Consider the following 17,297-nt stretch of genomic DNA (forward strand, 5'->3'; position numbering starts at 1 on the left):
TTTTGTTTTGAGTTAAAACTACATATTAATAAAAAAAAAAAACATCTGTCGACTATCTTAACAAGCAAGCACCATCAATTTATTTTGAAAGGGAATATTTGACGTTGAAAACAGATAACCACTTTAAACATTTTTTTGTACTTGTGCAATTTACGAACCGTATTGTTTTAGATGGAATTTTCAAATTATATTCAATTTTTAGTCTTTTCTTGGGTTTGTATTACTGTACACGTAGATTCGAAAAAGTTGTCAAAAAACAAATATATAACAAATAAATGTTATCAAAGGCAAAATAAGTTACTTTTCTACCAAACTGGATATAATTTTCGTGTTTTTATTCAATGTAACATGCTTATTCAGCTCGAAAAGCATAGTGTTTACCGATGTATTGGAAAATTCAAAATGGCGCCCGACTCTCTCTTTAACACGATAAGTTCGGGATAAGGCATTATAAATAATAAACTAGACAAAATACTGTTAGAAATTCGCTCAATATATGTTACCATGACATAAGTTGACATATATTCGGTGTTTTTTTATGGTATGTTGTCTAGTTTATTATTTATAACACCTTTTCCCAAACTTACCATGTTAAAGGGAGAGTCGGGCGCCATTTTGAATTTTCCAATACATCGGTAAACACTGCATGTTTTTCGAGCTAAATAAACATGTTACATTGAATAAAAACACAAAAAATATATTCAGTTTGGTAGAAAAGTAGCTTATCTTGCCTTTGATAACATTTATTTGTTATATATTTGTTTTTTGACAACTTTTCCGAATCTATGTGTACAGTAATACAAACCCCTTTTCTTTAAGTGAAAGTACAGAATAGTCAACGGAGCCCCTCCCTCCTCATGTTAAGAATAGGTTATATAACGTTAGTATTTCTGCACGGTCCGTCGTGCACACTGCACAAGTACCCTTTCTTTCTTTTTTTTTTTCCTTTTTTAATTTAACCACTACGAACTTGTACTAAAGTCTGAGAGATACGACATTTGGTTCTGTACGTTTTTGGTGTGAGGGATTCGCTATTTCCAAAATTACCGTCTGAGGAGCCCTTACCGAGGAATGCTGATGGGCCCGTTCTCGGCTGTTTTATAATCTTCTAGGGTGCCCTTCTGGGGGAGCTAAACTGTAATCGAAAGCGAGTAAACCTCATGGGTTGAAACTATTTTACCTGTGTAGTTTGTATTTATTTCATCAGAATAAATCATTCCATTTTGAATGCAAGAAGAATGACAACAAATCGACATGACGTCATATTTGTTTATTTTAATTCGTTCTGCCTCGTGACCTTCACGGCTGACAGATGTTAATTAAAAATTATTATTTTTGTTGTTGTTGAAATCTCGTATTTGTTATCGTTATTATTACCGACATAAATTATTTTAAAAAGCAATACAGTTGCGAAATGAACCAAAAAACTAAAACAATTTATCGTTGGATTTATTTGCTTCCCCACTGAGCAAATTAGGCACAAGGCCGTTTTTTAATGTGGAGAGAGAGGGAGGGGGGGGGAAGGGGGGGGGACCAGCTCCCGAGAGGTGGGAAATGGGAGCTGGATAGTAACTTGGTATGAAGGGTTGCCCCTACATTGACCAAGGTCAGATATGTGGGGTTACCACCACATATGGTCTTTGCTAGTCATAGCTTGCAGCATCTGTCGGAACAGATGGTATTTATTTGCTCCCCCACCGAGCAAATTAGGCACAAGGCCGATTTTTAATGTGAGGAGTGAAGGGAGGGGGAAGGGAAAAAGGGGACCAGCTCCCGAGAGGTGGGAAATGGGAGCTGGTTAATGGTCAGGCATGTGGGGTTGCCCCCACATCTGGTCTTTGCTAGTCATAGCTTGCAGCATCTGTCGGAACAGATGGTATTTATTTGCTCCCCCACCGAGCAAATTAGGCACAAGGCCGATTTTTAATGTGAGGAGTGAAGGGAGGGGGAAGGGAAAAAGGGGACCAGCTCCCGAGAGGTGGGAAATGGGAGCTGGTTAATGGTCAGGCATGTGGGGTTGCCCCCACATCTGGTCTTTGCTAGTCATAGCTTGCAGCATCTGTCGGAACAGATGGTATTTATTTGCTCCCCCACCGAGCAAATTAGGCACAAGGCCGATTTTTAATGTGAGGAGTGAAGGGAGGGGGAAGGGGAAAAGGGGACCAGCTCCCGAGAGGTGGGAAATGGGAGCTGGTTAAAGGTCAGGCATGTGGGGCTGCCCCCACATCCGGTCTTTGCTAGTCATAGCTTGCAGTATCTGCCGGAATTTGCTCCCCCACTGAGCAAATTAGGCACAAGGCCGTTTTTAATGTGAGGTAAAAACCAGCTCCCCTAAAAGGGGTCACTCTGGTTACCAAAAATAATAATTGTCCCAGTATAGAGGGTTTCCCCTCCATTGACTGGTACAAATTATCTTAAGTGCAGTATCTGCCGGAACAGATGGTATTTATTTGCTCCCCCACTGAGCAAATTAGGCACAAGGCCGTTTTTAATGTGAGGTAAAAACCAGCTCCCCTAAAAGGGGTCACTCTGGTAACCAAAAATAATAATTGTCCCAGTATAGAGGGTTTCCCCTCCATTGACTGGTACAAATTATCTTAAGTGCAGTATCTGCCGGAACAGATACTACACTTTGATCTTGTCACCCGGGCCCCGGAGGGCGCTGGGACTAACAATTTATTGTTGCTTACCTACCCATTTGCGTTTCAAAAGATTAACTTTATAAGCCTTTAAAGTTTTGTTTTTTGATTTTTACTCGCATTCACTTCTAACAAGGCATATCGCCACTTGGATGTAAGAGGCTACTGTTTGGGACCATGCCTAAGAAAGATTAACAAATGTTTACGTTACATTTAAACTTCTGCATATCAGTACAGTCAGGGAAGCAAGTAGCAGGAAAGGAATTCCAAAGTCTAACTGTTCGAGGGAAGAAACTATTAGAGTAGAAAACTTTTTGGCATTTAGGGACCTCAACAGTGAAAGGGGTGAGATTTTGTTGCTAAGTAGGTTTGTTGGGCATATGTACGTCAAGGGAGCACAAGTGCAACGAATTCATCAGAGCACATTTCATTAAAATATTTGTTAAACAGGTACAGAGATGCAGTGATCAGACAGAGGCTGGAGCTTAGTTTACAAAGTGGGACCTATTAGATTGGAAACTCTTTTTTGGACTCTAAGAGGAAGAGACTAGTGATAGACGTACCAGCCCAAATGTGGCAACAATACTCCATACATGGCGAATAGTGGCTTTGTAGAGGTACAGGATACTCTCAGGTGTGAGTAATCTTCTAGCTCAATAGAGGGACCCTACCTTCTTTGCAGCAGCCTTAGCAATGTCCTCAATATATTTGTTCCAGTTCATTTGTTACCGTAAATATCGATTCAGAGAAAATTAATCATTTTGGTTAGCCAGTTATTTACGTTATGGACTTTACTTCGTCTGACTAAAGATAACTACTTTGCTCAAAATCAACATTTACAATAACTTTAAAGGATTATAACTTAAAAAAAAAAAAAAAAAGAGGCGGGAGGGGGGGTACTTTTGCATTTAACGCAATGGATTCCCATAAATCTTGGTTTGGGATTGACCAGCAGCTGACATAAACTGACGGAACATGACAGGTGCTGATCAAGTTGATTAGCCAATGAAAAAGGCGATAACAAACCAAAATAGACGACTTTTAATGAATTGGAAGAAAAAAAAATTAGTTTTTAATCACTCACAAATTTAATCAGTTCAACCATAATCCTACAAATATATATATATATATTAAATGAAATATGAGGAATAAGAGTTACTAGCAGGCTGCCCGGTGTCTTCCTGTCATAAAATATGCTTAAATATAATATTTGATTAAAAAAACAAAACATTAATCACGTCATGCAAAAAAGAAACAAAAAAAAAAAAGTTTTTAATCTTATAAAATTCTTTGCAGTTAATGAAAAAAATTAAGAAATTTATGTGCGGAGTTTGAACCTACAGACCACATCATGCACAAAAAAAAAAAAAAAAAAAAAAAATGCTATCAATTGACAGTAAAATTTTCATGGGCCGTTGTTCTATCATTGTTGCTAAGTGACAGCATAGAAAAAATGGCTTTAGCGATGATAGATAAATTAAAATAACAGTTTCGTCTATCGAAGGCATTCTGAGACAAAACTTAACTAAGATCACTCCCAGATTTATACACCGAATTTCTGTAAATTTGTAAGAAATTCTATTCAGTCGTTTCATAGTCTATAAGGAACAAACTCACACAAAGTTGTATTTATTTAATTATAGAGGAAAATAAGGAAAAGTTAAGGGGAAATTTAAGAAAAACATCTCTTTAGGCCATTGCATTTTGAAGCTAAATGCTTCTCATCAGAAGAGGAGAAACGTCAAAATTATGCAAAATGAATCAACAGTTTTCCTAAAAATTCTTTTCAAAAAACAAACAAAAAGAAATTCAAAAGTTTTCCTAACAATAAACATTAAAACTTACAAAAAAAAAAAAAAAAAAAAAAATCAATTAATCACGCACAAATTTAATCAGTTAAATCCTAACCACATAATATATATATATATATATATATATATATATATATTAAATGAAATACGAGTAAAAAAGTTATATATAATTTTATTATATCATCAGAGCAACAAGGAAAAAAAAAAGGAAAATTTAAAAAAAACTTTTTTAGGCCATGGCATTTCAAAGCTAAATGGATCAAGTTTTCCTAAAAATTCTTATTTTTCTTGAAAAATAAAACAAAGCAAAAAAATAAATAAATAAAACTTACAAACAAAAATATTTTTTTTTCCTTAAAATTCTCTTTAAAAAACTTTATTTCTATTTATTGAAAACAACAAAAGCAAAATATTTATTTATAAAACTTAGAGTACATAGATTGTTATAGTTTATTTTATAGTTTCTCCATTTTTAAAATTTGTTTTCATTGTAATTAGTATCCGATGAATGTTTTTATTATTTATTTTTATGTTTTTTATTATTTTCTAGTGTTTTTAAATTTGATCAACACTCAACATATTCCGACGGCTTACGTCAGCTGCCGAGCGAGCCCAAGCCAACATGACAGAAATCTAGTGTGCTAAATACGAAAGTATCAACAATAATTTATGTCATCAATAGTAATGATTATCGTAAGCCATACATTCATCTACTATCTCAGATATTAAAACTGAGAGATAATTTAAAGATTCTAATTGTATATTTAATTGCATTTGTTTGTATTTCTATTGCATTTGATTCGCCGAGTATAATTGCCAGGAAGATTTTAAAATTCTTTTTTATGGAATAAGGGAATGATAGAGACTTTCCTAAGATTCCAATTTCTTTTCCATATGTACCTTTAAGGAGTAATTAAATGACAATGAACAAAGAAAACAATCCAATAAAATAGCCTGTTGTCGTAATTATTTATTAGAGTTTATTTAAAGTATCTGAGGAAGTTTTCATTTCAGTATCAACATTTTTTTAAAAATAATTTATGTCGTCAATAGTAATGATTATCCTTTGTAAAATGTAATTTGGATCAAGTAAACAGTCGTAAAATGAAGGTTTAGTGTTTATCTATATTCCTATAAATTAATTTTTCTTTTGTGTGTATTGCTATTCATATTAAAAACCCTCTTTTTATTTATTTAAAAAGAAAATACAATTTTCTTATATATGGGTTGTGGAATTGCATTCTCTAGCAAAAGATCTAATTTGCATATTCTTTTAAACATTCATTTTAATTAATTCCCTATTGATTGCTACGGTTTTAAATGGGATAATCATTAGTTAACTATTAAGTGTAATTATATTCATGCAGATATTCTACATGATTTATACTTGCATAATATTTGCGTAAAAAGTTTATAGTAAACACAAAATTATTTCCATATATATTTATGCATACGTATATATTTTTATTTAACAAATTTTGCCTACCAAACTCCTAGAGATTTTGGTCTACAGACATGAAACTTCATATATAAGGAATTTGAATCGCTGCAAAACTTTATATTTGGGTTTTAGCCCGGAAAAATCAGTGCAAAAGTGTGAAAATTTAATCGAATGCCAGCATTACGAATGCATAATGTAGTAGCTATTGGTTAATTTTTTAATTTTTAACCCTGCAGTAAACATGTTTTCATAGCCCAGTCATTGACGGCAGAGGCAAAATAAATCGTGAGCTGAACGTTTTGGTTTCGATTCTCGGTGGTAGCGCATGACTGTTTCTTGCATCGAATCTATCTATATATATATATATATATATATATATATATATATATATATATCTATATATATATATATATATCTATAAAAGTGAAAATGTCTGTCTTTTCTCTATGGTAGTTAAGGAAGACTATTATACAGAAAGGGATTAATTTACATATCCACACTTTTTAATATATACATATGCACATAACCTTATGTACAGTACATAGGGCCCGAGCAAAGCCGGGCAGAACTGCTAGTATATCTATAAAAGTGTCTGTGTGTGTGTGTACATTTTCCAACGCAATAACTGTCAATTTTAAGTCTACAGACTCAAAATTTGATATACAGGGTGCTGAGATTTGGGAAAATCTTTGTAATCCATTTTCGACCATAAATTTGGCTGTTAAGGGATCAAAGTTCAACGATTTGACCTTTGAGAACTCTACCAAACTCCTCCGCCAGTTTTGGGGTCTAAACACTTGAAATTTTAGATATAGTTTCCTTGGACATGGATCTAACTTAACTTGATTTGAGCCCCAAACAATAAATGTTAAGGGGTCATAATAGGGGTCCAAGTTGAAAAAATTGACTGCTTTTTTTTTTTTTTTTTTTTGCTCAACATACACCTCCAAACACCCGGGCAACACTGGGCTGAAATGCTAGTTACAAACTAAAATCCACATTAACATTGACCAACCTAACTGTAACCATATAAGTCACATATGAATGATCGGTGCCTGTATAGATCAACCCCCAAGGCTGAAGATATTAGTTCAGTAAAATCCGATAAGTTACAATAGCTGAAAGGCAACTACCCCAAATTAAACTCTAATTCCTAAAACTGAGGGGGGGGGGGAGAAACAAGCAAACAAAATTTGAAATTTGTTTTACTGTAGGTACATGCAAAATAAATGGCCGATCCCTAAAATGCATGAACAATTTGACCCCACCCTCCATTTAAAAATTCATCAAAATTCAGGAAATCAACCAATTTTTATAAAATGTTCAGTATTTATTAATTAACAATGACAGAATATAATCGACCCATTATTTTTCAATTTTAGTGAAAATGTATTATTTTTTTGTAAACAAAAAAGACCTTTGCTAAATTTAAAGTTTGAAGTACTAAAAAAAGATGCATGAATTTTTATTTGCTTTTTTATATAAAAATAAAGCATTGTAGATGTTAACAATTTTTCAGAAACATTACCAAAAAAACAACCCCTTAAAAACAAACAATTTTTCAGGAACATTATAAAAAAAAAAAACCCCAAAGTCTGTGTTAATGAAATCAACATAACTCAAAGAAAAATTAGTTTCTCAAATTAACGAAATTATCATTGCATTATTTATTCAATATTTTGATAAAAAAATAATATAATTGAAAGATATTTCATGCGATTTTAATAACAATAATAATTTCAAATGTAATATTATTGTCGTTTAAACACTATGGATTGTTTAATGTCCACACCCAAATTGATCATTTATTAGTTGGCCGATCCATAAAATGCATAAACATTTTGACCCCTCCCTTCATTTAAAAATTTACCAAAATTCAGGAAATCAACCAATTTTTAATGAATTTTTTACCTGCTAAATAAAATACAAAAGAAAAAAAAAAACTAAAAAATCCACACAAAAACATGAATACATATAAAATGTCCCAGTGCACAGTCTGTTCAACCCTGTTACTTTACCCCCCCCCCATTAAAAATTGCTTTTCTTTTGTTTTTAAAAAAAAAAAAAAAAAAAAAAAAAAAAAAAAAAAAAGGGAATTCCAATGTATTTCTCCAAATATTTAAAGACAATGTTTTAATACATTGAAAGGGGGGGGGGGAACTCAGTTTACTGTTTGAATAGTGAGAATGTATCATTTTTTTTTTTTATATTGCCTGTTCAGTGCCAAAATATTTCAGCTTTGTTGTCCACAATTAAAAATTTTAAATGTTAACAATATGTTACTGTTAAATCCACGTTCCATTGGATAGTCTTTAACGTTTGCTGGTATTGTCTTTAAATTTACCAAACTGAAGCGGGGAAATTTTATTTTAGCAATAGTCAGTTTGATTTTATGGACAGTCTTAATGACAAAGGTTATACTAATCATTGTATACTCAGATTCGCTTATTTTCTTTTTGTTGTGCAAGTTTTTTTTTCTCAGTCATTAATATTTTCCTCCTTGCCAAAATAGTTTTTTTTAAACTTCCTTTTCGAAATTCTTTGACTAAACTAGGTAGTATAACCTCTTGCCTAGTCCTACAACTTATGTCTCTTAATTGCTCAGCTCCATATATGAGATTATTCGAGACAACACTCGTTAATTTAATCTTTTTATTTTAGTCTAGGGTCCTTTTTTGTCTCTTAACTGTTTAGCCACTTTTGATGAGATTACTCTAAACAAATATTTTTTGGAGATTATGAGACAATTATTGTTGACACCTAACCCAAAGGTATTATCCGTGTCCCTAACTTAATTGAATTTCAACCTATTATCCAACAATTATTGTAATTTCCCGTTTTTCTCACAGTATGGTTTGACCTTATTTTTTCTATCTAACAAGAGCACTATTTATTCACTTATTACTTATAATTTCCACTCTTTTCTAAGCTACTTTTGTTCACAGCCCGAACCATCAAAAATCCGGTCACTAACTTCTGATGGCTAAGTTACGTTCCATACCGAGAAAATTTGATTTGTAGTCTGAATATTTTTGGCAGTTTTCTGACTATCTCCACAAATTCTTCATAATTTACATCTTTCATTTCTGAATCGGGGAATTGTAAGTACCTTAAATACTTAGTGAAAACTTATCTTTCTACCACAGAAGCAATGCAACTACTGTGTCTTTTTTTATCATAAAGAGCTGTAGTTTTAGAATCAACAGATATTCCGTTAACATCAGTCTTACTTGACCATCAAGCAATTTCGCTTGCTATTAATTTTAAAATTAAAAATGATTTTAAATATACCTATTCTGTACTGTATTCAGTATTAGCTTTATAAGAATTCAAATCTTTTTTTTTTTTTTTTACATGGTCATCACTTATCAAGGCCTGAAAACCACTTGAGGATAAGGGTTAATGAGTGTATGGTAGTCATGGACACAACAGTATTAATAATTATTGGTGAAAATGAGGAAGTGGATTATTTAGGGGGCGGCTTGACAAGAACTTGTTTACATTAGACTTGAAGACGACCATATTGTAGCTGGAAAGCAAGCAAGTGGATCAGAGTACCACAGGTAAGCAGTTCTAGAAAAGAAGCTTTGTTCATGGAATTTGCGTTTAGATTTAGGCACATATAGAGAGTGGGAGAATTGTCCATAGTCGGAGGTAGATAAGTGTTTTATGTGAAAGTTTGGCACGATAGACTGACGTCCAGATAAGCACTTATGAAAATAAGGATATAGCAGAGACAGGCTTGCAACATCTTTTCTGTGGGATAGAAGTTGCAGGGGAGAAAAAAGGGCATCACCCACTAGGTTTCAAAGCCGGTTTTGTACTTTGTCAAGGCAAGATACAATGCTCCGAGCAGCTCCTTCCCAGACATGGCAAAATAACTCCATTTTAGGACATATCTGGTTCTTATATAGGTGTGACGTAACCGTCTTGAAGGAGTGATGCTGCTCCCCATTGGGGATGGTTAAGACCCCCCCCCCCAAACCCTGATGGAGGCTGGGTAAATATGCTGAGATTGTTGAACGTTAATTGAATCCCGAACAGCGGTGAGTGACCTATTAAAAGTGATGAGCATTGTGCTCGAAGAAAAATAGACATAAATTTTATTGTTTAAAAAACCCCAATGACAGGAACGTCAGAATAATGTAGAAACGAGATTTGTACTTGTTGGCCTGGAGAACACCTATTCAGACTATGGCTGTCTGAATGACAGGATTTGACCCCCCCCCCCCCCCCGAGTTCGTGTGAAAGGAGTTCATCTTTTGTCCCAGGTGTTGGAAACTGGACGGATTGCGGAAGTGCACACACGCAAATTGGCTGGGGATTCCCCTCTTGACGTGTTGAATTTTGGTTGGTCTGGCAAATCGCCAGACCCACCCACTCCCTGAATATTTAAGAAAGCGCCCAGACTGTTTGGAGCAGATTGAAGCCAATTCTCGAGAAAGAAACCCGCTCCCAGAATGCCCTACATGTTTAATCCTAATTTCTTAAAACCTAATAAACTATTTACTTTAACTGAGCATAGAACTTTGTCCTTTATAATATTAAATAACCGAGCCATAATGCTTAAACTTTTCTCTTAGATTAAAGATAATATTCATCTCTATCTCTTCATATATCTCCAACAACTAAAAATATGCTGATAAAACAGATTGTTAACCTAAGGTCCCCATAAACAAGGCCGATAGCCATTAGTCGCGTGCTCTTGGGAATGAATGCGTGAATGTCGGATTAACATGAAATTCTTAAAGATAAACTAAAATGACCGAAAAATGGGCTGAAATGACTTAAATAACAAGTAAATAACTTAGAATGACTTTAATGAACTTAAGGATGAATTGAATGACCTTAAGAATGACTTGAATGCTTAAAAAATAACTGGAGTCCTTTATAAACAACTTGAATGATCTGGAGAATGATTTGAATGGCTTTGAGACTGACTGGTTGTAAAGTGGGGATCATTTTACATTAAATTAATACAGAAAAGTGATCCCCCACTTTATATCACAAAGTTACAAATATAAGTACAGCATGTAATAAGAACAGATACTACACTTTGATCTTGGCCAAGAAAAGCTTAAAAAGCTAAGAACAGCATCTATTAACAGACCTTCGATCTTAACCAAAAAGGCCAAGCACAAAAGTGTTACCGACAGACTTATAGAGTCGCTTGCACGCGACTAAAAACACGTTTTAGCAACTAAAAATATGACCGATAAAAAAAAATTCGAAATCGAAAGAAAAAGAGAAAAAACAAAACAAACAATATTACTTACAATGTTTTGTTTTTTCAAATTTTCTTGAAAAGTTTGGTAAGTTCTTGCTTTTTCAACATTTACATCTCAGCGTGGTCTGTTCATAAGCCTTGCCTTTATGACTGCATCCCTCCTTGCTAACTCCTTTTTTCTTAATTTTTAATCCTTTTTTTGTATATCGACAGGGTGCCAAATAATTTTCTGTAACGTTGCTCACTTTTACGCAGACTAAGTCACAAGGAACATAGAACAAATAATAACTCTACTTTTTTTTTTTTTTTTGTATAAACATTTACTTCCTCATTCTCCTGGCACACATGATTGTGACATCACTCACTCTCTTACGTTATTGTCGTCACTAATGTACTCTCTCTCTCTCCTTCATGGAGTTTTTTCTTTCTCCTTACCATTATGTTATTTTTCTCACTTGCATTATACATGCTCTGTTACAGTATATACATTAAGAGACTATAGTTAGGATATTTGCAGTAGAACAGACTTGCCTAAGACCATACCATTGATTAGAAAGAAGCTTAATATTCATGAGGTGGTTGACTAGTGCTTGATTGATGAAGCACTCAAAGATTTTGCTTAAAAGAGAGAGGACACTAATGGAGCGATGATTGAGTGGATCAGTTCATTTACCAAAATTCTTGAAAACTGGTACCACAGAAGCAATTTTCCAGCAGTCAGGAAAGCAAGATTCAGTAAGACATTTGTTGAAGAGTTTGGAGAGAACTTAGGCAACCTCCACGGAGCATTTTTTTTTAATAGTATAGCAGAGATGAGCTCAGGTGCACACACTTTCGAGGTATCTAGTTTTTTTCATGGCATGAACATGAGAAGGGGTAATTTCCAAATCATCAAGCGTGACTTTTAACTGCAAAGTAAAATTTGGGAGAGAATAGTTTGTAGGGTCTAAAGTGGAGTTGGATACAAACTGCCGGGAAAGCAGATTAGCCTTCTCAGTTTTCATGCAAACAATCTCATAGTTGTTGAATAGAGGGGGAATTGTAGATTGACCATTATTTACTACACCGTTATAAATTTTTCAGAAATCACAAGTTCCTAATTTCTGCGACTTAATGCGTTTTTTGTTGGCTTCGGTATGCCTAATTCACAAAAACAATAGAAAATAACAATGATAATACCGTTCAAATTCCGTCTGTGTTTGTTTGCAATATCACTTCAGCTGATACTTGGGCTTGACGATAAATGGCCTTGAAAAGTCACTTCTGATTAATGTTTAGTTTTAAAATATGTAAACAAAGAAATAATTTGTGACGATTTTGAATGGCACCTCTTTTATCATAAATTGAACTCATTTATAATAAAAAAATTAAAATAAAATGGTGAGGTACACCCAGGCTTGAACAGGGGATCATTCAATCTGTAGTTAAGTACGGGCACCTGCCAAGTTTTAATACTTAAATAAATTCAAACATGTTATTGTTACTATTTCGTGGTGGCCCAGTGGTTAACGTCGCACGTTTTTTTCACACTTTAATTTCCAACTTCGACTCAAGGGTTCGGGTTCGATCCTTCATACTTAACTACCAAAACTTTTTTATTTTACTCCCCCCCTCCCCGACACAAACACCCGGGTGTTTTGCTTTACCTAAAACTACACACACCTCCAAACAGTCGGGCAATGCCGGGTATCTCCCCCCGCTAGTCTATAATATAAATCTAACCTGTCTGTTTAAATGTATGTATGTATGTATGTCTGCTCAAAACTTTCAACAGAGGCAACGGATTTTCACAAGATCGGGATCGTTTTAAAGCTCAACCCTTTGGATGACAAATATCGAAAAATTGGCCAAGAACATTAATTCCTTCACCCTCAACTGGGCACTTTTTCTACAAGCAGGAGATTGCTTTTTTCGGCGATATTTTTGAAAGTCATTCCCTCTTTTCGATTGACTAGCCTTAATTTAAACCTTCGTCACTTCCGGTTTGGCAATGAACGCAATAGAAAAAACGTCACTTTTTTTTATGTTCTTTTCCTCCTTCATGGTACGGGTTCGAGCTTGTTTGCCTACTACCCATTTTTTTCTTCTCAATATACACCGCCAAACATTTGGGCAAGCTGGGTACCCAGGCTAGTTATTCTATAACTATTGGAGTGTTTTTCAAATATTATACATCTATTGTCTCATGTTAATTGGAAGGATTTAATTTATTGAAACTATTTTAAATATTCATTTATTTTGTGGAATCCAAAATACAATACCCTTTTTCAATTTTAGATAAAAAATTTTTTTTTCGGTTGTAATCAAGTATTAGCACCTCTGCCCACCTTTTTATAATTAAACGACTCTGGTCAAAATTGTCGAAATCCTTAGAGGGTAGGGGTGACTATTCCTATTTCTATAGAATAAACATCATCCTTTTCAGATATTTTTTTTTTTTTTACACAGTGCAAGATTAAATATGAATAGTCAACTACAGATTACTCATACAGTAATTATAAAATAATAACCGATGACAACATCTCGCATGCAACAAAAGTTATAAAACGACTGGAGGCAAGTTTTATAAAAAGCATTTATAAAATAAAAATAACATTTTTCCTTTGAACAAAGTAAAAATTAAAAAAAAAAAAAATCACATTAAAAGTCCAGAGTGAGAAACAAAGCCTCTCCTAAAGGCAGGAGAATGTTTTAAGTGCGTCTTTTTTTTTTTAGGGGGGGGGGGAGATGAAATTAAATATAATTAAATCATTGCTTTTTACTTAAAAAAAAAAAAAAAAAAAATTATGTTTCTATTTTTTCCGTTTCTTTTTCCAGCTCCGCTTTCTTTTGACGAAGAGAACTGTTGTAGCCTTCCCTGTTGCGTGCAATTTCAATGGCAAGAAACTGGATTCTTGGAACTGGAAAAAAAAAAAAAAATTATATGTAAACGTATATATATAATACAACGATTCTTCTTAAATAGTGACAATTATATTTATAAATATAGATACAGGTGTTTCAAACTTATGTTATCTTCAGTGTAGGACTTCATAGGCTGGTATATAACTTCCAGAACACCAGAAATTAGCACAAGAATTGAGGGAAGTTAAGTATTGACAAATGTCAAATTAATGGACAAAAACAGTAAACAGTCAGAGCACATTCAATGAAAATAAGATAACATGCATTTTAATGGCTGATTCATTAGGAAACATGGCTTTGAACGCCAATTGATCATAATATTTTTTTAAAATTTTTGATTACCTTTTGATTGTGTTTAAAAGATTACAGCCTCAAAGAAAAAAAAGTGTGAAATAAAAAATAAAAAAATACATGAAAAAATCTTATCGCAAACTTGAAAAACCCTACATTTCATGCAAAATATGCATTATGAAAAAGATTTAAATTTTTCTAGCATCGTAAATATAAGTTATTTGGGAGTAAATTATTACTTTAAAGTCTTAAGATAATGAATTAATAAAATAAATGTACTTAATTTTTGCTTAGAAAATAAAAAGTAATAATTATCCGAAAATGTGTCAGTTGTAGAAACGAGGTTTGTTTATTTATGTTAAATATAACATGGTAGCAACATTAAAAAAAAAAAAAAAAAGTATGGAAGCACATAAAAACATCTACAGGCATACTTGAAAATGACGTTGGGTGGTTAGAGGGAGCGAGAGGGGGGAAGGCAAAACCAACTGGGTTTTTGTTTTTCAGAGCCGTGCATCGATACATACCTATAGTGAAAGTATGTATAATTTTCACCATTTTTTTTTAATTTAATTATTTTTGTGTTTCTGCTTTTAAATTTTTCAAGATTATATAAAAATTGTTATGCTGATGATCACCTGTGCAATGAAAATATTAGAATCTTACATATAAAAATTACACTTAAACTAATTTTTTTGTGCGAAAATATTAAATAATGCTTTATTCAATAATATCGTTAGTTCGAAAAATTACATTTTCTTCTAGTTATATAGATTTCATTAATATGGACTTTAGGAGCTTTTTTTCGTAATGTTCCTGAAAATTTTTTTTTTTTTTTTTGTAATCGTTATAGTTTATGATGCTTTATTTTCACAATAAAAGCAAAATTAAATTCATTTCTTTTTTTTTTTTTTACTACTGAAAACCATAACTTCAGTAAATGCACTTTTGTTTAAACAAAATAATATATTTCCACTAAGATTCAAATAAAAATAATGGGTTCATTACATTCAGTGATCATTATTTGATAAATGCTGCAAATTTCATGAAAATTGGTTAAATTCCTGATTTTTGGTAAAGGGCTATTCATTTGCACATGCAGGTGTCGGATTATGTCAAACTAAGTGGTTGGTGAAGGTTGTTCAAGAGTCGTATTTAAATAAACAGCACATCAGCAACATATTTTTCAAAACAAAAAAAAAAAAAAACGTTTATTTCAGTTAAAGAAAGAATCCTGTGGTTTATGGACCGTGCTGATATATATAACCAAAAAGTTAAAGCTGTTATACTGTTTCATTTAAACAGGGTTAAAAGATTGTTTCTTTTTTTGTTTTTTTTTCATTTAATTCACCAAACACATGTATTTGAGCATCACTACCTAAGGAAAGTGTTACATCTATACTATCAGAGACATAATCGATTAGGGTACAATCCTGACTTAAGCGAGAACGGTAGAGAAAATATAAGTAACTAATGCAGTGATGAAGGGTCCAAAACAAAAAGATCTGGTCATCTGATTCAAGACATTGATCTCTAGTTAAGAGGGTACTACGAATATAGACCCTAAGCCCATGTATATATCTGAGTCCTTACAACAAAGGAGGTATCTTGTCATGTTAAAGTAGATTTGTTTCACTAAATACCAAGATATCTGGGGAGTTTACTAAGAGGTAAGACTTTATATCATCTAGGTTACTTCTAAGCCCCACGGATATTTGTGAATCCGAGCCTCAAAGGAGAAGGCGAATTAGTTTTGAAAACATGAAAAAACATTTTGATTAAAGAAAGACTTCTGTGGTTTACAGATCATGCTGAAATATACAACCACAAGGTTAAAGCCATTTTAACAGGATTAAACGATTTTTTTTTTTCAATAAATTCGTAATTTGATTTTTTTGTCTTGTACTTTGTATTATTTATTTGGCTTCCCATGAGGTCAAAAGGCAATATTGTTTTTACCAGTCGTTGATTTAGTTGAAAGTTGATTTAAAGATCCGATTATCATTTAATGCATGAATATTATTTATGTAAATCAAAATTTTTTACATTTTTTTTTTCTTTTTTTTTTTTAAATCATAACTGCTTAAAACTTTTTTAAGGGTATTTACAATAAAATGTTTATATTCATTCAGTGAAGGTTAACTGGGACAGTTTTTTGTTGGGAATCCGTTTTTTCTGCAAACCAAAATAATAGTACATTATCACATATGTTAAGGAGTATAAGTTAATCAATCCAGAGTGTTGTTATCCTCAATAGAGCCTATGGATAATAAGTTTGCTTGCGGTGTTCATTTTTGAGGTTTGCGCCCAGCACAGGTCATATTTTCTTTCTTCTAATAACACAATAAGTACTCAGCAATCATTTTTCAAACATAAAAACGTTCATTTTGTTTCAAAAAAACTCCTGTGGTTTCTGAAGTACTGAAAATAACTTTTCATTTTGTTTTTTTTTTTTTGTACTATGCAAAAAACTTGATTTTAATGATACAATAAGTCGTTACGCGATAAAGAAATATTGCACTTTTTAAATGATTTTCTGATATTATCACTTTTTGAAAATTTAATTTGGGACGCTGAAAATGTACACACTTTTTTTTTTTTGTCCTTGCGCACTTATGAACATTGAAATAATCGACATTAAACATTGTTAATGATTTTATGAATATTTGTTAAAAAGTGAATTTAGGATGCTGAAAGCATACACAAATTTTTTTTTTTTTTTAGGTATTCAAACACCTGTTACGTCTCTTTATATGGCCTAGGCAACACCAAGTCCAAGTAACCCTGCTAGTCTATAAAAAAAGGTTAATTGTGGAGAGAACTTGAATGCCTACTAGACACTGTCCTCGAGGTCTCTCCGTAACCGAGTTTGTCAGAACAACCTGGCATGAAGATACTTTTCTATAGAAATAAACCCTGACCAAATATTCAAAATCACATTTTGTATTTGCAACCCAAATAAGATCTCCTCACTATGGCTAACC

At 32.9% G+C, this 17,297-nt stretch overlaps 1 protein-coding gene across 1 annotated transcript in view; it reads right to left on the reverse strand.

The window, feature by feature from the left end:
* Positions 1-13,674: 13,674 nt before the first annotated feature.
* Positions 13,675-17,297, reverse strand: part of LOC145246139 (protein PBDC1-like) — a 43,465-nt gene continuing 39,842 nt past the window's right edge. Inside the window, exon 6 of the mRNA XM_080107988.1 lies at positions 13,675-14,018. Within this exon, the coding sequence (XP_079964114.1) occupies positions 13,903-14,018 (116 nt within the window). The 3' untranslated portion in view covers positions 13,675-13,902. The remainder of the gene's footprint in view (positions 14,019-17,297) is intronic.

Source organism: Euprymna scolopes, chromosome 23 (genome assembly GCF_053919585.1).
Source record: "Euprymna scolopes isolate OS-2025 chromosome 23, ASM5391958v1, whole genome shotgun sequence".
NCBI lineage: Eukaryota > Metazoa > Mollusca > Cephalopoda > Sepiida > Sepiolidae > Euprymna > Euprymna scolopes.